General features: G+C 39.7%; 1 protein-coding gene across 4 annotated transcripts in view; it reads right to left on the bottom strand.

Annotated features, from left to right (window-relative positions):
- Positions 1-2,857: 2,857 nt before the first annotated feature.
- Dcaf1 (DDB1 and CUL4 associated factor 1) overlaps positions 2,858-22,307 on the bottom strand; it is a 69,180-nt gene continuing 49,730 nt past the window's right edge. For 3 of the 4 annotated variants that reach the window (XM_048794636.1, XM_048794635.1, XM_048794637.1), the window contains 8 exons: positions 22,024-22,257; positions 20,714-20,807; positions 20,113-20,217; positions 19,085-19,158; positions 18,469-18,570; positions 14,305-14,313; positions 8,902-9,154; positions 2,858-3,856 (listed from right to left, as the gene is read on the bottom strand). In XM_048794636.1, coding sequence (XP_048650593.1) covers positions 3,798-3,856; positions 8,902-9,154; positions 14,305-14,313; positions 18,469-18,570; positions 19,085-19,158; positions 20,113-20,217; positions 20,714-20,807; positions 22,024-22,257 — 930 coding nt within the window. In that variant the 3' untranslated portion in view covers positions 2,858-3,797. The remainder of the gene's footprint in view (positions 3,857-8,901; positions 9,155-14,304; positions 14,314-18,468; positions 18,571-19,084; positions 19,159-20,112; positions 20,218-20,713; positions 20,808-22,023; positions 22,258-22,307) is intronic. The other variant, XM_015487116.2, reaches the window with a different exon arrangement.

Raw genomic sequence — 22,307 nt, 5'->3', positions numbered from 1 at the left:
GGGGGGGGTATGTGGTGCTGGGGATTGAACCTAGGGCCTTGTGCATGCAAAGCAAGCACTCTACCAACTATTTCCCCAGCCCTGCCATGGTTAACTCTACCCAGGTATTTATGATTTGGGGGTGTTTGGTCCTTCAGGGCTGGTGTCCATAGAATGGGACTATGCCCAGTCGTGCCTAGAGCTTTGTGTAGTACAACTAATCCCTGGTTGGAAGTACTTTTCAGTTCTACAGGGGAGTGTAGTAGGTTAGAAAGATGCCTGTTATACGTGACATAATGGTTTCTTGCTCTTATACAATTGGAGAACACAGAAATGGGTATTTCTCTTGGAAAAAATGAGGCCACAGTGGCTGAGGTGCTGGGCAGTGTCAAAGCCACACAAGCCCAGCTGGAGAGGAAAAGGATGGGGAAGCACTCTCTACCTTGGAGGGAAAGGCAGCCTGAAGGAGTTTTAGAATTCTGCCTTTGCTTGTCTTATTAGGTAGTAAGACCAGGGCTGGCAAACTTGAGTTCAGCAGTGTCAGGACCAGAGAGGAAAACTTAGAACCCACAGCAGTTGTCACCATAGAACACAGCCCAAATGCCACTCTCCAGAAAGTATGGGAACCTGTATATTCCAAAGGATCATGATCATGGATGAGGAGTTGGGCGCTCTGGTGAAAGATGACCCTTAAAGTGGTTCTTTCTCCTAGCCATGCCAACCCTCCAGGTGCAGCCCACTACCCCAGCCAGCAGGTGACAGGATCTGAGAGGTGCTCTGCAGGCCGAGGCTCCCTGCAGGCTACATGGATTGCCTGTCCACAAGGACAGAGCTATTTCAGAGACACTGGAAATTTGGAAATTTCTTTAAGGGAAGTGCTTAAGGAAGTACTCACTTGCTGGGCTTTACTAGTACAAGAGAATAAGCATGTTCACAACAAAAACATTAACACCAGAAAGTGTTAGATCTGTTTTTATTTGCCTGTTTCTACTTGAGCTGTGGGTTTTTAAGCAAGTTGGTCAGGCACAGCAGGACACACCTGTAACATTCCAGAGTAGCTGGAATCCCCAGAAATAGGAGTAGGCCTTGTCTTGTTAAAGGTACATTATAGAGTTTTTCCTGCATATCTTAACATGCCTATGTAACATGACTCAGCTGCCCTGGTACATCTAGGCTACCCGTCTTCCTTCAGAGTAAGTGCTGAGGACCTAAAATACACCCACCAGCTTTCCCAGGCAGCAAAGAGACATGTTAGGAAACCTGAATGAAGACACCTCAGCCTTTACCCCTTTTATCTACCCCCCCAGGGGTGGGGGTTCCCTCTACCCAAAAACAACCACTGAGTTTTGGTGAAGGGCCACACCCCACTTCGACAGACCTCCTCTTCCCTGGACCTCAACCACTTCCTTCTTTTAGCTCTTAAGACACAGCAGGTTCTGGGCTGAGGCTGTGACTCAGTGGTAGAGCGCTTGCCTAGCATGTGTAAGGCACTGGGTTTGATTCTCAGCACCACATATAACTAAATGAATAAAATAAAGGTTTATACATTAAAAAAAAAAAAAAAGACATAGCAGGTTCTGTGACCTCTTTACCATTACCATGGCTGTTTCGTGACACTACCTCAGTAAGAAAACCAACTGCAGGTGTCCAGTGCCTCTAACTGGGGTCAAGTTCTGAGGTACTGCTTGAAGGCAAACTGACATCACTGGTGGTGTGCAACTCTTCTACATGTTTTTTCCTGGCAAATCATCATTTTCTTAGCCTCTTAGGGCACTTTCCTAAGGGTGTGTTGTCAAGTCAACCAGAACTGTGCTTCCTAGTAGACTGCCCGTCTCCACCTCTGAGACCTGTGAGCGCTCCCATGAGTTCCTGGCAGGGTTCAGGGAGACTGCTTAGCTGCATTAGTGAATAGAATGACGTGCTTTTACTGGATCTTGACTGGTATGTTCAGTACCAGCAGTAAAACTGCCCTACTGGTTAGTGTTAACTCTCCATTTAAAGCTGAGGTAGGAAGCAAATAAAGAGGTGAAAGCTCCGCTCTCAGGAGGACCAAGAGGTATGCGCAACAGTGCAGGCCCACTCAGAATGCATGACAAATTGTACATTGCTTCTGAGCCCGGCTGCTGCACCTGTCCCTAGAGAGTTTTAGCCTTCTTGTGTTGCTTGTTTAATTCTTCACAACCAAATGTCTCTCTTCTCTTTTTAGCTATATGATATCTAAATTTAAAAAAAAAAAAAAAAACCCAAGAAGCTGTTATTTGGGCAAAATTAAAGAGACTAGTCTTCTATTTATTGTGGGAAGGAAAGCAGAGAGGGGTGAGCAAAAAGGTAGGAGGAACCTCTGGTGCTTTCAGTGATTACTGTTTATACATAGGCCAACTGTAGACACCCCTCAAGTATCTGCAAACAGCCTAACTGCTCCTCAACCACCAGGACTGCATAGCTAACTGCTCAAGCCCCCTGTGACAGTCCCTTTCAGGAAAGTGATGACAGTCACGAAATAACGATGATGATGGTCAAAATGCTCTCCTTAGCTTTGTCTGCTCACTCCTCCAAAGCTTGCCAGGAACCCTGCCTTTCCAATCCCACTAAATCCCTTCTCAGGAGCTGCCTTCTTGATCTAGAACATGGGGATAAACAGATGTGTCCAGAGTGGACGATGCTGAGCTCCTCCCTCTGCCCCTGTATATCACTCTGCAGAAAAAGATCCTCCCAAGAGCTGCAGGCCAGGGCCAGACACTGCCCGAGCTCCTGTTCTCCAGGGGAGAACATGTTCCCAACACCCTGTTCTGACTTAGAAGGCATCTTCCATATGACCTGGCAAGAGTTGCAAGTAAAGGAATACCTCACTTAGGTAAAAGAGAACAGGGAAAGGCCATAAACAAAGACAGACTTGTAGTTTATTTTGTATTTTTTTAAATAAATACACTTTACATTAAAGAAAAAGGCCTTTGATTTGTAATTTCCACATTGGGGAGAAAGGGAAGAAAAAAAATTTTTGAAAAACTGAATCACAAAGAAAAATAGAGGGAGTGAACTTACATCCTAAGTTCCCTCGACTCCACAAAACCAATATCCACAATGACCATGCTGCCCCCAAACCATGAAGGTGGGTAAATTTAGGCATTTACTCAGCAAATAAGCAGCGCCTTCCTTCCCACCTCTGGCATGAAGGAAAAAACAAATTAACCTGACAGCAATATGAGGCAACAAAACAGGTTAAAAAATCATATATTATATTTATAATAAAATATTCTTAATCCTTATCAATTTAAGAAACCACGATTTTCCTTTTCATTTAAATACGTATGTAAAAATGCCTCTGTATTGTTCTTTAAACATCATTTTCTTCCAAAGAAAATGAAGTGCAGGGACAAGAGACCTGGTGGATATAAGTTCATACCCTCAGTTATAAATGCCTGTTTTTTGGTTTGTTTTTTTTTTTTGTTTGTTTTTTAAGTTTTATAAAAAACTATTTCTTGTTCTTTAAAGAACGTTATACAAAGAAAATATATTGTGAAATAACCCCAGAGACATGTTTTTGTTTTTGTTTTTTTTCCCTTGAGGAAAGATATGTCCATCTTAGGAGAAGTGGGGGAAGCAGAATAGGGCCTAATCCCTGTTGCCTTTTTTGTGGTTGTTATTTTAGAATGACCTTCAGATTCCAGTGAGACTCTAAACCATAATCTTCTGAATGCAGGGCATGCAGGTCCTTGACAGACAGCCCTGGTGAGAAAGGGAAGGGAAGGTATTCTGAATTCATCTGACTCAGTTTCTCGCCTGCCAATCATCTCTTCCTTCCAAGTGGTGATGGCTCCTCATTCATTCAAAGATAAGATGATGTCATCTTCTAAATCAGAGTTGTCAGAGCTGTCAGCTAAAAAGTAAGAAAAGGGAGACTAGATTATGCATTAGGATTATAGGAAGAACCTGCAGCCACATACATTTATGCCCGAGCAGTGTTAATTACCGGTTTCCAGAAAGAAGAAAACACATCAATTAACTCCTTGGAGCTGGCTCTGGAGAACACACCTGTTGCTGGCAACAATGATCAGCCCTGGGACCTTTTTGCTCTCTTAGCTTTCAAAGGGCCTGAACTTCTTGAAGGCTCTGCTTTCTGCCTGTGAAGCCCCAGAGGAACAGGACAAGTGCCCCATGAAGCCTCCTCCATGGCACTTGGACTACAAAGGGCAAGGATGAGGAGAGCTGAAGGCCCTCTGTTATCCTTAGAGGGATGGGCACTGGCCTTCCTGACCCTGAGACCACTAAAAAGGCAAGCTGAGTCCAAGCAAGAGATTTTTCTTAACCTCCTTAGTCACTCCCTTCTCTAGTCCTCAGAAGGCCACACAAAGGCAGAGGGAGTGGTCCTAGGATTCAGTCCTCTGCCATTTCTGAATATAATCTAAAGGGAACAAATTCCAGAAAGGTACAGATCAGTCATACCAGAGAAGGAACAAACTACCCAAAAATGAGGCAGGAGGCAAACAGGGAGCAGCTCTTAAGCTCTGAAAGTTGGTACTATCTCTGATAGCTGAGGTGGTGGCTCAGTGGTAGAGTGCTAGCCTAGCACGTGTGAGGCACTGGGTTTGATCCTCAGCACCACATAAAAATAAATAAATACAATAAAGACACTGTGTCCATCTAAAACTAAAAAAAAAAAAGGTCTCAGAGGCCACAAATGTGGCTCAATGGTAGTGCACTTGCCTACAACACAGGAGGCCAAGGGCCTCATTCCCAGCACAGCTAAGAACAGATAAGACCCTTCACTATTCCCTATCACAGATAAGAAATGCTACATGCAGCTTCATGAAGATCACAACACAAGCCTCTTTAAGGAAATGGCTCAGCATCTGAGAGCCTTTTGTGCTTGAAAATGGACTCCCCACCTGGTGGCCAGGTGGTTGGACTCCTCTCTCTACCTTCCAATCTTTCCTCATCCTCCTTCCAATCTTTCCTCATCCTCATCCAAGTGTTGAAGTGACCCAATCCCAGACCCTGGATGAAACCTGCCATTCTGAAAGGCCTTGAAGGCAAAGACAGTCTAATTATTTTCAATTCCTGCAGTGTTTAAGCCACTGATACAGGCACCTGGGGGAATGGGAGTAGCAGGTGCTAACAAGTCGAGACACAAAGACTCTTTAAGTCAAGATGCTTCTGTTCCTAGGCTATGATTGTGTATCTGGAATCATTGGATTCCTGCAGAATCCAGGACCTAGGCAAGGTTACCAGGGGATCCCTTAAGTGTTTTCTATTTCTATGGCTTTCATCATATCCTAAAAGGGTTCCAAAAACTCCAAAAGGTCAACAGCTACCCTGCTCTAGAAAATTAATATGAAGTAAAATACTAACAAACCAAGGGCATCGACGTGCTCTGCTATTTACAGCTATTGTGGATTTGCTACATAACAGAGAAAGAGCAATGGAGTGCAGCCTACAGATACCATCTGTATCTCCATCTCAATTCTAGAGGTTGAACTAAAATATCAAGATGTCATCTATTTTATCAAAAACATTCACACCTGAGTTAAATTAACAATATTCTCATAACTAATTAGAATTAAGAGTTTTCCAGATTAATTTTGACTGGAGAGGAGGAACTGTCTAAAGGAGAAAGTAATTTTACCAAATGCAAATTGAGAGGCTTTATATTCAAATGAAGAATGATAAGGGAGATAAGACCAGGCACTCTGATGACTGGGCTTGCTCAAGGATCAGCAAAACCCTGTGCTTGCCAGCAAAACCAGGAAAAAAGCAACACGTATTAACTTCACGTGGTCATTGCTGGCCCACAGAATTCCCCCTTTCAGGGAGGGGCTTTTAAACTGAACTATTTCTCCCATACCAGATGGTTAACAAAATTATATCATGCCCAAAATTTATCACCCTAATGCAGTCAAATGAGGAAGAACATGTTTATATATTTTAAAAGCAAAAGCTGTTTCCACTCTGAGGACCTGCCCAGTTCTACTACTGTTCCAGGCTTTGTTAAGTGCCCTTAACCAGATGATCCATTAGTAAACGATGTAGTGGAGCAGCAGAAGAGTAACAAAGACCAACCTCTAGAAATAGCTAAAGCATGAGTAGTATTTAAATAAATCTCATCATCAAGTGCACATCACTTCTCCTGTTCTGCCAAGACTTCCTTTTTTTTTTTCTTTGCATTTAATGAACACAGTCTTAGAAACTTACAGAAAAATAGCCCAGACATCTTCAGTCCTAAAATGAAGTAAATCTGACTTGTCCTGATTCACTGTCCTAAAGCATGAGCAGACACTGAAGTATCATCTGGATTGTTGAAAACGTTTAACAGCAGAGGCTCTCTGCTTTTATTCATTTTCCCCATCATGATTTAAGGATACAGCACTGTGAATGAAGGCAGCTGTCCAGGTTAGGGTGGATGTGTGGTTGTTTTTCTTTATTTTATTTATTTATTTGCAGTACTAGAGATTGAAACTGGGGTCTCATGCATACTAGGCAAACACTCTTAACACTGAGCTATATTCCCATCCCTTTATTTTTTATATTGTGACACTATGTTGCCCAAACTGGCCTCAAACTTGCAATCCTCCTGCCTTAGCCTCCCAAATAATTGGAACTACAGGTGTTCACCACTGTGCCTGGCTTTTTATTTTTGCTGGGTAGTTCTAATTTTATGAGCTCTTCCCCTACTTTTTCTGGTGATCTAAATGTATTAGTTAAATGCAGATAACCAGTTCTTCAGATTATACACTCTAGCCAAGTCTAACTTTTAAGTTTTTTTGTTTTTGTTTTTGTTTTATTTGTTGTTGTTGTTGTTGTTTCCAATATTGGGGGTTGAATCCAGGGGCATTCTACCACTGAGTGCCATGACACCCAGCTAAAGTCTAACTTTATTTGGACACTATGGATGAACAAACTTGACTGAACCAAATGGAAACATTAAACAAACATCACAAGGCTAGAGGTTTAGCTCAGTGGTAAAGCACTTGCCTGCATTCTCAAGGCCCTGGGTTCAACCCCCACCACTGGGGAGATCCATCACAGTCCTAACAACATTGTGACTTCACTGACAAGTACAGATTCCCTCCTTCAAAATTAGCTTGTGACCCTTCTGTATGGCTTATTTGGAAACTTGTATAAACCTTAAGTTTGGGTATTTTTGTTATTCTTTTTCAAAAAAGTACAGAAAACAAACTTATGTTGGGGGCACCACCATTAGCAATACTGTTGGCTGGCCCCCCCAACTTACCTTATAATTGAAGGAAGTTATAACTTATCCTCCATAACTCACTACTCACATATGGCAAAAAAGAGTTTGGTAAAAACTGCCCTATGCTGTAATCCCAGCATCTCCAGAGGCTGAAGCAGGAGGATCACAAGTTCAAAGCCAGTCTCAGCAAAAGCAAGGTACTAAGCAACTCAGTGAGACCCCGTCTCTAAATAAAATACAAAATAGGGCTGGGGATGTTGCTCAGTGGTCAAGTGCCCCTGAGTTCAATCAGGTACAAAAAAAAAAAAAACTGCCCTGTGTCCCTTTAAGAATCAAAAATGGAAGCTAATAAATACTAGTCATCTTTAACACAGAAGGTTGGCATTTGTTAATTTCTGTAACAGTGTAAATGTTCCACATATGTGCTGTTCAACATAGTAGCTACATGTGGCTACTAAGCATTTGATTTATTTATTTTATTTATTTTTTTGAAGAGCGAGAGAGGGAATTTTAATATTTATTTTTCAGTTTTTGGCAGACACAACATCTTTGTTTGTATGTGGTGCTGAGGATCGAACCCGGGCCGCACGCATGCCAGGCGAGCGCGCTACGGCTTGAGCCACATCCCCAGTCCCAACTACTAAGCATTTGAAATGCAGATTTGAATATAACTGTATTTTTAACTTGAGAAATTTTATAGCCACATGTGATTAGTGGCTATCATTAGAAGATAAATATCTACTATGACTGCTAGAATGCTGGTTAGGTCTGTTACATGAAAAATAGCTGGATCTCCAGGGATTGCTCCCCAGTCAGGTGGGGTAGCACTACAAATAACAAGGACCATAGCTAGCACAGGTCTTCAACAGTGACACATTCTTGCAATGAGGAAAATATTATCCTGAGACATGCAAGAACACAGCAAAGCATATGAACCTTAAAACTACTAGTTGGCTTATTCAAAATTCATTAGCAAAGGCAGGAAATTTGACTTCAGACACCTGTCCTAATGGAAAGTTACTAGAAAAACTGGAGCTTATTCTTCCATATTTAGAATAAGAGTGCAGAAAGGAAATGAACAAAACAGATGCCAAAGAGAAACACTGTCCACTGGTCTTCAGGAGGTATTAACCAAAGGAGACAGGAAAGGGCTCCTCCACAAGAAACCTTAATTTCTTTATAACTTCAGAAAGGAACAACAGTCATGAAGAGCTGCAGCTAACTCCAGCTCTGGTCCTCTTAAGACAGCTACACTTTGACCTTTCATTCTAAAGTTAATCCTCTAAACCAGGAGCTGACAACTGTAAGTCCACCACCTATTTTTATTTAAGAAAAAAAAAAGAAAGAAAGAAAATTGGTTAGAACACAGCTACAATCATCTATTTACTTTTGTCTGTGACAGCATTCTCACTACAACAGCACAGCTAAGTAACTACAGCAGAAACCATATGGCCCACAGAGCAGAAAATATTTACTGCATCTTTACAAAAAAAAAGTTTGCTGACCTCTGCTTAAAAGGTAAGAGTTCACAGACATTTGGTGTGAGTACAGTCTGACTGGAGAACAGAGAATGAGTGATGTCAAGAGTGCTTTTCTTTAAGAGATCACAGTAGTGAATCAGCAGTTATGGGGCAAAGAACTTGGGTACAGCTACCCTCTGGGTTGGGATGGCTCAAGAGAAGGGACCTTGCCGCGGGTGCCAAGGCTCAGCCCAAACTCTGCCCTATACTTACTATCACCCAGGATCAGTTCCACTTCCTCATCTGCATCAGAGTCTTCATCCTCCCCGTCTTCTCCTTCCTCTAAAAGATTTGCTAGCTCCTCATCAGAGGGAGAGAAGTCATTGTCCCCATCCTCTCCTGCATTCTCATTGTTGTCATCCTCCTCCAGTTCTGCCTCCAGCAACTGGTCAGTGTCAAGTTCATCTAAATCATCAGTGTCATCATCATCTTCATCATCATCCTCTTCCTCCTGTTCTTCCTCTTCCTGGTTTAAAAAAAAAAAAAAGGCATGAGGTCATTAGGACAAACGCAGAGGCTTGGCCCATGTGGGCCACATGGTAATTCTTGCCCAAAGGGACACAGAAGAAAACTATCAGCAAAGCAGGTTATAAACTAGGTTAGCAGACTTTGTGGGCCAATCAGACTCATCAGTGCTGGCTGAGACAAGCACACACATGTCCCCCGAGAAATTCAAAACACCCCTCAAACAAGGATTATTGGTCACTCCAAAAAGGCATTCTGGCCATACAGCCCTTTTTCAAGGAAAGAGACAACTTGCTTCACAGACATCTCTGCCATCAATATTCTAAGAACCCAAAGGGACTCTTCTTTCTCAACCAAAGCAAATGAACTGAGTTGAAACACTAGGGAAAAAGTTTGTACCTGGAATCTAAAAAGCAATGTTTTAACAAATGGAGGAAGAAGACATCTCTTCTGTCACCAGTTCCTAAGCCCTTCAAATAAGTACCCTTGTTCTTCTAACAGACAATGTAGATGAGCCCCTAAAAATGCGACTGCATACCTTTGATCTAAATGTTCTAAAAAAAACAGGTTTACAAGACAGAGCACACACAGATATTCACATTTCCTGTTACAAGCAGTGGAGGGAATGCTATATAAACCATCCATCCTTCCATTTACCCCCAACACACACACACACATTTTTTTATTGATACATTACAGTTGTACATAATGATGGGATTTGTTGTTACACATTTGTACATGCACACAGTATAACAACATAATTTGGCCAATATCAACATCCTTCCATTCTTATAACAACTTCCCAAAGGCAAGAAAACTACCAGAAAACCAATGAAATACTTTTCTCTAGGTTCTCTAAGCTTTGAAAGTCTTCTACAGATTTCAGCTTTGCATTAGAACCCAAACTGTTTTCCCTTCAAAAACACCTCTACTTTGATAAGGATGACACACATTCCCAAGCAAGGTTAACATCAATGCTAAGCCTTACCAATAATAAAAGGATTCTAATTCCTACAGTAATAAAATATAAAATTCATTTTTAATAAATACACCTAATGAAAACAAAATCTTTTTATTTTAATTGTGTAACAACCTAATCACTTAAAAAATGTAATACTGATCACTTAAAAAACTTTTTGTAGCCTAGCATGCCACAAGGCCTTGGGTTCAATACCCAAGTATCCCAAGAAAAAAATAAAGGAGGCCCACCTAGCTACTAGTATCTACCAGCTATAATATAAACTAGGCTCAGGGAGCATAGTAACTCTGATCCCAGACCCCTGATACATTTGGAGTCACCATTAGACACTTTTTGATATACTGTTTGATGCAGTGATTTACACTTCAACAATTTCTGACAGTACATGGGAAAAACTGACACCTTTCTCAATAATCCTAATACTAAAAGTATATGTCTGTATACAGATTTTTGTGTGTGCATGAAAGAGAGAGAAAGGGGAGAAAGGAGAAGTAAATATATACAAGTAATGGCCTGAGACCACTACTCCACAGCTTTGGCCACACAGTACCTCAAAATAACCCAAATAACCCAAAGCCCTAACCAGATTACAATTTTGACTTTTCTTTTTCCCACTTCAGAACATTTTCATGACCAAAATTAGTTCTAATAGATTCACAAAGAACCTCAGTTAAAAATAAGAAGAGAGTATCTAGAACCCTATCTCTCTTACCCCTTTGTGGAATGGAATAATTTACATTTTATGATAGAAAAAAAAAAAGATTTAAAATGTTGCACTTTCTTTTGAGGTGCTGGGGATGGAACCCAGAGCCTCACATGCTAGGCAAGTGCTCTATCAATGAGCTACATCCTCAGCCCAAGAAAGCACAGTTTTTCTGTGCACTAGGATTTGAGTCCAGAGCCTCACAAATGCTAAGCATACACTCTACCGCTAAGCTACACCTCCAACCCTGTCAAGATAGAACAACTTTTAAACATCCACAGTTGAGTGGGTATGTTAAGCTTCTCAAACAGTTATCAGCTGTTTTGATTTCTAAAACATCAAGCTTATCTAACCCAGAAGTACTGAGGTGAAAACAAGTTTCCATATCAAAGATAGGGAATTTCATGAACAATGATTCATAGACAAGAGAAGAATGTATGTAAGAAAATATAAGTTTTGTACTTGGTCTTAGTGCATTTTCTTTTGTCTCCTCCTGCATTGCAAAAATCCATATCAAAAGCAATGCTGGAAAAATAGGTCACGCAAGGTCTAAGCTTTGAACTAGATGCCAGTCCAAATTCTACCAGCATCCCATAAACAAAATTGTTTATCTTATAAATGTACACATAACCATCCTGGAAAGATGACATCATCATCCTTACAAATTAAGACATTATATGTAACATGGCAGGGGAAGTGAAATGAGTAGGAAAGAGAGAGCTACCTGAACCTGAAATACAGCATACATCACTTCATTTTGTCTGTTTTTGTTATTGTTGTTTTTGATACCAGGGATTGAACCCAGAGGTGCTTAACTACTGAGCCACATCCCCAATCCTTTTAATTTTTTTTATTTTGAGACAGGGTCTTGCCAAGTTGCTTAGGGCCTAAATTGCTGAGGCTGGCTTTACAAATTGCAATCCTCCTGCCTCTGCTTTCCAAGTTGCTGGGATTATAGTCATTCACCACACCACATCCAGCTAGATAGTAGCTTAAATCTAGAAATACTAGTTTTGTTTTGTTTTTCCTTAACCTAATTCACTAGGGTTTAGAAACAGAATTAGAGGATCTGACAGCCAAACCATTTTAAATCATACTGTACTAACAAATTTCCCAACAGAAAGAATCCCAAAAAAAAAAAAAAAAATCTTCTCTCTCGATTCCATTTTAAGTCAATTTCATGGTTACCCAGAGGGCCCTAAACTAGGCATGCAGACAACCAACCCACCCACTCACTTTCTGTATAAAAAATAGGTTGACAAGCAGAAGTTCCCTCATCTGGTTGCTGGTCCTAAACCTAACTTCAACCCTGATCTGAGAGAAAGCAAAGCTCCCACCCCTGCACTCTGGGCCTCAACCACGGTGGGAATCTGTTGCTCCAGAAGCACTTTGGTATCCCCACCTCCCTCTATCCATCTTCACACTTCTCTCCACTGCCATCTTATTTTCTATGACAAGTTCAGCTCTCCCAAACCTAACAACTTCTCCATCTACACAAACTTCAAATTCCTTCCACGTGTTGACTTTTGAAAAGGATGAGTGAGGAACTTTATTCCTGGGCTCCATGTACTTAGCTATAACTGGCTCACTTAATTACTCGCTCTCGCTCGCTCGCTCTCTCGCTCTCTCTCTCTCACATGTGACAGTCCAGCGTCTGCCCACACCCCTTCACAGTGCAGCAGCTCTGTGTGTGCTCTGGAGCCAGGAGGCCTCTGCTGAACATAAATTCAATTAGCATGATGATAAAAAAATTCAGGGCAATTTACTGACCTTTACAAGGTTACTGTTAGGATTTCAACTGGCCTTTTTACACATACATGTATATAAGTTCTTTGGAAACCGTCTGGAACATTCAAAGTTTTCAACAAGTGTTCACTGTTCTGATTAGACACAGAAACCAGCCTGAACAGCCAACCGTGAGTAGGCCCTACAGTGAATAATCTATCTTGGCCTACAAATTGTAAGGCTGGCCTGATCCTTACTTGGTCTTTTCCAGATCGCTTCCTCTACACACAGTTCTTCCAACTTTATTCCTGCCTTCATATATCTTTTTATTTACAAACTGTGCAGAACAGCTCTATCCATCTGTACCACCAAAACTTAAAATCCCACAATTCTACAACTGAACTCAAACCACTCCTAACCCAGCACCTTTTCTGTTTTCTGTTACCAGGTCAAAAACTCAAGCACATCTTCCCCTTCTCCCACTTCTCTGGCTTCACTTCCAGTGAATTTTTGTTTCTCACAAATCCAAGGTCCCCAGCACTCACTCCAAGTCACTCCCAACTGTATTCAATTGCTTGTATCCCTCTGCCTACCAACCTCCAGTCTCTCAATTCTCTGTGGTTTAATCCCTTCCCTGATTGAAACCTCCCAAGGGCTCTGTATGACATCCCATTACAAAACTGCAAGAGAAGCAATGGCCATACTGAATGTCCATCAAATGCCAACTTCTCTGAATCTTTTATTAAATGAGATTGTTTGATTAAATCAGGTGAACATGAGAATCACCTGAGAAAACTTTTTTCTAAAACACACATGCCTAACCCTCTTTATTTTCCAAATGAAGCTCATGCAAATGGATTTGGAAGGCCTCCCTGTGGATTGTCAAGTGTACTCCTAATTAAAACCCACTGCTGGCCAGCGGCACATGCCTATAATTCCAATTCCAACTACTTGGGAGGCTGAGGCAGGAGGATCACAAGTTTGCAGTCAGCCTGGGAAATTTATTAAGACCCTGTCTCAAAATAAAAATAGCTAGGGATATAACTCAGTGATAGAGCACTTGTCTAGCACATCCAAGGCCCTGGGTTCAATCCCCAGTACTACCAAAACAATCCAAAAAAAGAAAAGAACTGCTGCCAAGATGACAGAGAAGTACCTTGAAGTTCTGAAGTTCTACTTCTCTGTAATAATGCACCTTGTCCACAGAATCCCCAGAACAGAACCCAAAGGTGAATCCAGGCATTCCCAACAGCCTTCTCTGCTAAATTACTCTCTTTTTCTTAAGAACTTAGCAGAATTAATTTTCGCAGATTTAGTACAGCATTTATTTCTAGACCATTCAAACTCTTCTCAAATATTCATTTTTTCAAGAGAAATAGCTTTTAGTGTATATTTCCTTCCAAAATATATCCAATCCCTTAGAAAAAACAAACTTCTAGTAATACTTTAAAGAACAGTTAATCTAAAAACTAAGGTAGCTTTTTAAAATATAATTAAACCTGATCCTACTGTCTTGACATTTTTATATCAAGTCACATTTTGTTGTCTTTAAACTCCTATTTAACATGTGCTACTGGTATAAACCACCTTAAAAAGCTACAGGTTCATTTCAGAGCATATCACTTGTTTTTTTCTCTCCTCACTGATAGAATCCCCTGCCTCCCCCGCAAAAAAAAACCCTTTAGAAGTCATCACATCTGGCTCCAGCCACAGTGCAGTAAGTGTAGAATAGGTAGACTCTTACCATCCGCTTCTAGGCAGTGGAAAATACACAGGAAGCACAGCACACAGTGTGTCCCAGATTCCAAATGGAGTGGAAAAAAGAGAGCATTATTCCCCTGTTGAATTTCTTTATAAATGTAAGGTTAACTATAATTAGCTGAAATTTACTGACTTTCCAAAATCTAAGAATAATGATCAATTACTACTCTTTGATTTTATAATTTCGCCAAAAGCCAACATCAAAGTTGACTGAACTGATCTTCAAAACAGTTATCAAACTTCCAATGAATAATATAAGCTCTGAAAGGTGACTGGCTTATCTGTGTTTTCATCAAATGCCTGAAAGAAGGCAGATAGCAACCTCAGAAATCAGGCATGCACAGACAAACACATTCTGACATTTTTATGTATCAATATAGTAGTACAGTTCATCCCTTCCCATAACTTCCCAACATTTAAACAAAAGTGTATGGTATGTAAATTATATCTGAATAAAATCCTTTAAGTAAAAACCATTTTATACTGGTACTTGATGCTGGACCATTTCAACAGATTGCACCTGACCACTCATGCTTTTGACTTTATTTTGCTAAGATCAAAAGGCAAATTCAAAGGTGTTGGTCACAGGTGCCTGAATCCCTAAGCAATATATGTCAACCCTGAAACAGCTGAGAAGACCATAGAGCAAGTATCTAGACTAGGACAAAACTTTGAATAGCAAATGAATCATGAAAATGAAGTCTCTAGTTTTCAAATCAGGTGAAACCTATAAAGCAAAGTGAGTAAAAAAATAATAACAATAATTCAAGTTGTACCTACATAGGTAATAGGGAGAAATCTGAAGGAGATAATAAATACAGCAAAACATCATTCCAAGATTCTAGAAAGAATTCATATCAACACGAGGTTACAAATAATATTTAATTATAAGGCTGGGGTTGTGGCTCAGTGGTAGAGCACTCATCTAGAATGTGTGAGGCACTGGGTTGAATCCTCAGCACCACTTAAAAAATAAACAAATTAAAGATATTGTGTCCATCTATAACTAAAAAAGAAATATTTTTTTAAAAAGTAATGATATTTTATTCCACTCAAAACATCTCTAAATCAAAAAATCAAAAAACCAAGAAGAAAAGCAGTATTCTAATGGACAACATTCAAACATTAAATGTACTAGGTGACTTACAAGGACTATGTAGTTAGTATGCAGTGAAACATACCTACAGCCAGCAAAATCTGGAAGCAATGCTAACTTACCCACATCATACAGATACACTGATACCTAGGTCTCTCCAAAGCTAGAAAGCTTTCAGGCTCTTATACAGACTGGACCCCAGAGCCACTTGCCAGGACCTCTTGCATCTGCACCTCTTGATCCTAGTTGCCCAAGCCAAGGCAGCTTCTACTTTTCCATAAGAGATAAAGACTCAGACGTCCTTACCATCAACAACCTATCTTCTTTCTAGTATCTTTCTCCTTTCACCACTCAAAAGGAATGTTAAGCAGAACCACAGAAGGAGAACCAAGAAGACAGACACTAGGCCTCACATGGACCCATTTAACTTAACAAAGTAAACCTGCTGCTTCAGATTTACAGGTCACCTTGTAACATCCAGGAAGCCTGAAACAGAACTGATACCTAGTAATGATGAATGAACCTGGGGGAACAAGCCACCTTGTACCACTGTAAAACTGCCCTTCTATACTCAATGATAATATACCTTATTTTGTGACAGCTGAAGTGTAAAATGTCATGTGTGGAGTAGGGTGTCTAAAGTAGCAAACTAAAGCAAGAATAAAGGAACGGACACTGATAAGAAACCACAGGCAATCACACAAAATGTCAAGGATCAAAATCTACTTGCAAGCTCCGTTACCAAGAATGACTAGCACCATGTACAGATTTAAAAGTCCAGCAGTTAAGACTATTAATATTCATGTCACAGGGCTGAAAATGTTACTCCATGGTAGAGCATTTGCCTTGCATGTTCAAGGCCTTGGGTTTGATGCCCAGCATTGCAAAAGTGGGGGGGGGGGGGGGGGCGCAAATGACATAAATAAATCATAAACCACCTATATCCATCTGAAGACCTTATACCCGTTATCTCATAATTCATGTGAGCTATGAAAACTTAGACCTCTGCAGGCCATGCAGCTGGAAAGCATTAAAGAAAAACCCTTCTACTTTAGGAAATCCCTAGCAGCATTTGGTAAAGTAGTTTTAAACTCTGGAGCCTATTTGTCTTTTGTGGTGTTTAAAAAACTATGATACTGGGCTGGGATTGTGGCTCAGTGGTAGAGCGCTCTCCTAGCACGGGCGGGACCCAGGTTTTATCCTCAGCACCACATAAAAATAAAGATATTGTGTTGTGTCCATCTACACCTAAAAAATAAATATTAAAAAAAAAAACTATGATACTAATGCTGTCATTTTAAGTATAGGACTTTCCAAAATAATATTTCCAACAATAATCATGACAATCCTCACTATGTGGGGGGACAGAGGGAAACCAGAATGGGAAACTGCCCAACCCTAGAGAACAAAGAAACAATCTTTGAGTCAGGAAGCAGCCAGGCCCTGAAGAAAGTTCTGCTCTGATCCCATGGTGATTACCAGCCCACCTTAACCAACATCCACACTCAGAGGGGAGAGGGGACGGGGGCATGAGACTCTTTTCCTTACTCTGCTGAGAAATCTATATCTGGGGATTATGAATCAATTTTGAGCATGCTTAGTCAATTGGAACATACCACCAGAACAGTAGAAAGAGCACACACAGGGAACTTTAGGTAAGAGTATCTGTTACAGCTTCTTTTGTCTAGGTATATTTGATCCAGGTATACTGCATCACCTATGATGCATAAGTGATAATGCATTCAAAAGAAGAATTTGATTTAAAGAGCAAGTGAATGCTTACAACCTATGAAGCCCAACAGTGAAAATCACACCTAAATCTCAAATTAGCAAAACAAAATGGCCTTGCTTATTAGTCATAACTAAGTTCTATTACAAAAAAACATGAGTCCTTAGTCCATAGTCTTAGGCTGTCACCCAAAAAAGTCACAAAATTATTATTTTCAAAAATTTTTTGCTTTTAAAATTTTCCTTTAAAATTTGAAGTACACGCTATTTTGAAAGGATCCTAACAACAAAGGATCCTAACCTCTGAGCATGACTTACCAAAATGGAAGAGAGGGATGAGGGCAAAAGCTATGTCAATACAAATAGAGGGAAGTACACTTCCTCATATTCTATGGCGCTCCCCTCCTCACCTAGGTCACCTATGTGTCCTTAAACAGGATACAAAGCAACAAGACTAAGTAACACCAGAGTGAGAGGGGGAAAAAACGAACTCAAGATCTAGAAAAAAGAGACATTTTACTGGCTTTAATATCTGCAACAAGAGAATGTCAAATGTTAGTCATTCAATTTCAACTTTATAATACTCACTCTGCAATAAATTATTCTAGAAGATTAGAGAAAAGAATTAGGCCTGGAAACTGTACTTGAAAAGAGAACATGGTGTAAACCCAGCAGACAGAAAACAAACTGCTGAAAACTCAGATAACCGAGAAACTCTTCAAATCTGAAGAGTGTGACACCACACAGGTAAGTTACCTACCATTAAGTGAACACAAATTAAAACTCCATGTGAAAATGAAAAAGCCAAGACTGTGAGACATCATACTATTCACTCATATTTTATATATGTTTTATTTTTCAAAAGCAGTAATCTCTTCTTATTACTCTGATCACTATACCATAAAACTGAGAAAACACAAAACTTTATAAAGGTTAACCGATTTCTATAATCCATCTCTAGCAGTGGCTCTTCTGTTTTGTACTGACTTCAGTAATGACGGGGGTTACTTATACTGAAGCCGGAAAAGGGCCTGATTTAGAGATTGAAACATGGAAATCTCTGAAACAACACTCAGTGATTGCTAAGCTGCAAATTAACCTACCAGTGGAAATCAAGATCATCAGGTACTGGGCTAGAGTCTTATAATTTTACTTTCTTCTAAGTTTCAGATATATGACAGGTCTTCCAAATGTGGCAAACAGGTAGCAAAAGCTGATCTTGAAAAAAAAAAAAAAAAAAAAAAAAAACCTCTAGCAAAAAGCAGAAGAGCACAATCTCTATGAAGCACTACTTAGCAGAAAGACATCTCAAAGTGCACTAACCTGGTCCTCCTCTTCATCCTCATCCTCTGCCAGACGCTGTCTGCCGACTTCATACAGTCTGCATACTGTGTCCATGTTTAGAGAATCCATGCTGCCTTGATTCTGGAATAAAACACCCAGTCCAGAAGGAATAGTGAGTTTTCAGAAGGTTCATATCCACACCTCAGCTCTGGTGCCCATGACCTTGACCCTGTAACTATCAATGTTTCCAATACCTAAAAATCCTTGAGTTGGCTCTCAAAATATTATACCTGGGACACACAGAGGGAAAGAAACACAGCATACGAAGGTTTTGAACAATGAGGGCCTAAGTATAGAAGAGACCACCATCCTTGGAACAAACCTGTCTTGCTCTGGCAAGACTCCTCTGAGAAAGGGATGACAATGTAAATACAAGGGGTAGGACTCTCTACATTGTCTTATACTGAGATCTTCCTATTATTTCTCTTATACTATATGTCTCCCAAACACTACCAATTCAGTAGGTTATCAATAATCTATCAGAAACGTTATCAACTTTAGAACCCATTTGCTATCAGACAAAACCCTTGTAATATAACTTAAAAATGACCATACACATAAGAAAAAAAGCAGGATCTCTGCAAGCTCCCTTTACCTCAATGACAGCAAGATAGCAGTCTTTGGTGTCTGTACACAGGTCAAAGATATTCCGCTTCACATCAATGGTTGCTGAAAAACAGAATGTGACAAGACTCAGGACTGGACTTATAGCTGTGACCTTAAAACCTGCTTTTCTTCTATAGGAAGTTAAAGTGATTATTCATAAATATTACCAAAACTCCTCTGATTTTCAGTGAAAAGTTACAGTCCTCCTGGAAAGTGGAGGATCTTTAAAAGTAACATTAAGGGCTGGTGATGTGGCTCAAGTGGTAGCGCGCTCGCCTGGCATGCGTGTGGCCGGGGTTCGATCCTCAGCACCACATACAAACAAAGATGTTGTGTCCGCCAAAAACTAAAAAATAAATATTAAAAAAAAAAATTCTCTCTCTTAAAAAAAAAAAGTAACGTTAAGACGTAAAGAAAGCTCCCTGGAGCTGGGTGCAGTGGTACATGACTCTGCAATCCCAGCAATTTGGGAGGAAGGCAGGAGGATTGCAAGTTTAAAGTCAGCCTCAGCAACTCAGTGAGACCCTGTCTCAAAATTTAAAATTTTTTCCTACAAAGAAATACCCAGACTGTATGACCAATGTGATTCTGCAACATGTACACTCAGAAAAATGAGAAATTATACCCCATCTGATTCAAATCTATGATATGTCAAGATCATTAAACTGTCATGTGTAACTAATTAAAACAAATTAAAAAAAAGAAATACCCAGAAAAAAAAATTTTTTTTAAAATTTTTTTAAAAAGAGCTGAAGATGTGGCTCAGTGGGTTTAATCCCTGGTACTAAAAACAAAGAAAAAGAACAAATGATTCAACTAATACATGAACATGTGTTAGTGGTGCATGCCTGTAATCCCAGTGACTTGGAGGACTGAGACAGGAAGATCACGAGTTCAAGGCTAACCTGTATAACTTAGAGAGACCCTGTCTTAAAAATAAAAAAATATGGGGGATACAACTGCCAGTACCTCAAAAAAGAGGGAAAAAATGATCAATACCTGCCCCTACATGCTTACCTATAGGTTTGTAATCAGTTGCGTTAAATGTGCGAAAGGATGAACCAAAAGGACTTTTCATCCTCTCTTCTATTAAGTCATCTTCATCATCTGCCTGCAACATAGCTAGTTGGGGACAGGGGAATAATAAAATACTGTTAAGAATCAGAAACATTCCCTATTCACAAGTGCAGAAAATTTTAATGGCCAATCAAGATTTCAGTCAGTTTCCCTGTATTTAGTTAGTTCCTCTCAAACTGTCTTCCTTGCATATCCAATCTATTGTGGCAAACAATGTCCTCAACTTCTCATCTAGCCCGCAATAAATGTAACAGCTGAAGGCTTACAACATCCTAAAACAATAAATAAAAAGGTTTTTAAGACATATGTGTGGAAATCATAGCATAAAATTTCTTTCTATACAAGATTTGTTGACTTCAAAGTTAGTTGCCTTTCATTCTAAATCAATGTTATTTTTAACCTTCTTTTTTGTTACCACTGCACTAACCTTTTCATCTACGTCAGAACTTTGAAGTGCTTCTCACAAAAGCAGAATTTCCAAAAAAAGAAGTATCCAATTAAGTGAGTAGAAGAAAAGAGAATGAAGTGAAAAGTTTATTACCTCCATACATCACTGTTCCCGTGTGGTTGAACACCACACGACACTGATCCAGAGCAGGAACAGTATGTAAAAGATGGAAAGTTCGAAGGTCCCACTTGGAAAAGGAGTAGTCAAGGAAAACTATTTCACACAAAAGTTCTTATCTAACCTCATGGAAATTCTGAAACATCACTTTTGTTCCCCTCTTGCTAGGTATTGATACTTTAAAAGTCATAGATATTATTGAATGATGTCCCCAGTATACTCTTTATGTAAATAAATGCTACGTGAATTCCCTCTTCCCCGTAGTAGCACTTCATTTTCTTATGTCTAGCAACTGATTTCTATAGAGCAAAAGTAAAATCCTTCCAAAGATAAATAAAAATCAATTTGATAATGATAGCCAGGAATCTAGTCACTCTTCCTAAAACATAGAAAATATGCTAGTTAAAGTCATCGTTAATTCCCAATAACAACAATATAGTCCACTGGAAACTCACTAACATTTCAAACCAAAGGAGAGGCACCACATTATTATCAGTGTGGATACTTTAACCTGGTACTGCTAGAAAGAACTTCTGCTTCTAAAAAATAATAAAATCATAGCATTTGCAGGCAAATGGATGGCATTAGAGCAGATTATGCTAAGTGAAGTTAGCCAATCCCTAAAAAATAAATGCCGAATGTCTTCTCTGATATAAGGAGGGTGACTCAAAATGGGATAGGGAGGAAGAGCATGAGAAGAAGACTACCACTAAATAGGGAAGAGAGGTGGGAGGGAAAAAGAGGGAGAAGGGGGGTTGCCCAGAAGATGGGAGGAGAACCTCATTGTTATACAGAATACATATATGATGTTGTGATGAAAAAAGAAAAAAAAAGTGTGTCACATTAGATTGGATAGAGAGAAAGGATGGGAGAGGAGAGGAGGAGTAGGGAGGATAGGAAGGGAAGCAGAATAGACAATATGATTGATGTATGTACATTCCATGTATGTATTATATATCAAAATGCATTCTACTGTCATGTATGACTAAAAAAAAAAAAATTAAAATTAAAAAAAAAAAATCCAGCACCCCAGGGTTAATAAATCAGTACTATGGTTAAAAAGAAAATTGGCAACCCCTGGATTCTACTGTGTCAAAATTATGTAGTAATAATGGTTGTAAATGCTAGTTTTATCTAGGGTGAGATAGGTCTCTAGAAAATTGTGAATTATAACAAAATAATTTGTTTGGCAAATAAGAATAAATCTCTGGATGTGGAAAAAACAAAGAAAAAAAAAAAGAACTTCTGCTTAACAAACTGGATAACAAATGGAGTGCAAAGGATACAATTTCAGTATTAATGATGACCTCCAGCCCATTTGGATGGAAAACGCCACTGATGTTCATGTTGAACTTGTCAAACTTGTGAATGGCCTGTGCAGAGCGGACATCCCAGAGGACGCCATCATTTAAGACAAGATCATCTGTAGGATTAAAGGTGGCACAATTCCTCTTGTAGTTGTTGGCAAGATCTGGGTTAAACAGAGTCAACAGCTTGTTGCCAGTCTGAATATCATAAATCTTTAGAGAAGAAGGGGTGGGAAGAGAAAAATCAGACCAATCCATCCATA

This window comes from Marmota marmota, unplaced genomic scaffold (genome assembly GCF_001458135.2).
Source record: "Marmota marmota marmota unplaced genomic scaffold, marMar, whole genome shotgun sequence".
Classification (NCBI taxonomy): domain Eukaryota; kingdom Metazoa; phylum Chordata; class Mammalia; order Rodentia; family Sciuridae; genus Marmota; species Marmota marmota.
Note: the sequence above shows the minus strand (reverse complement) of the source record. Positions and strands in the feature narration are given on the sequence as shown.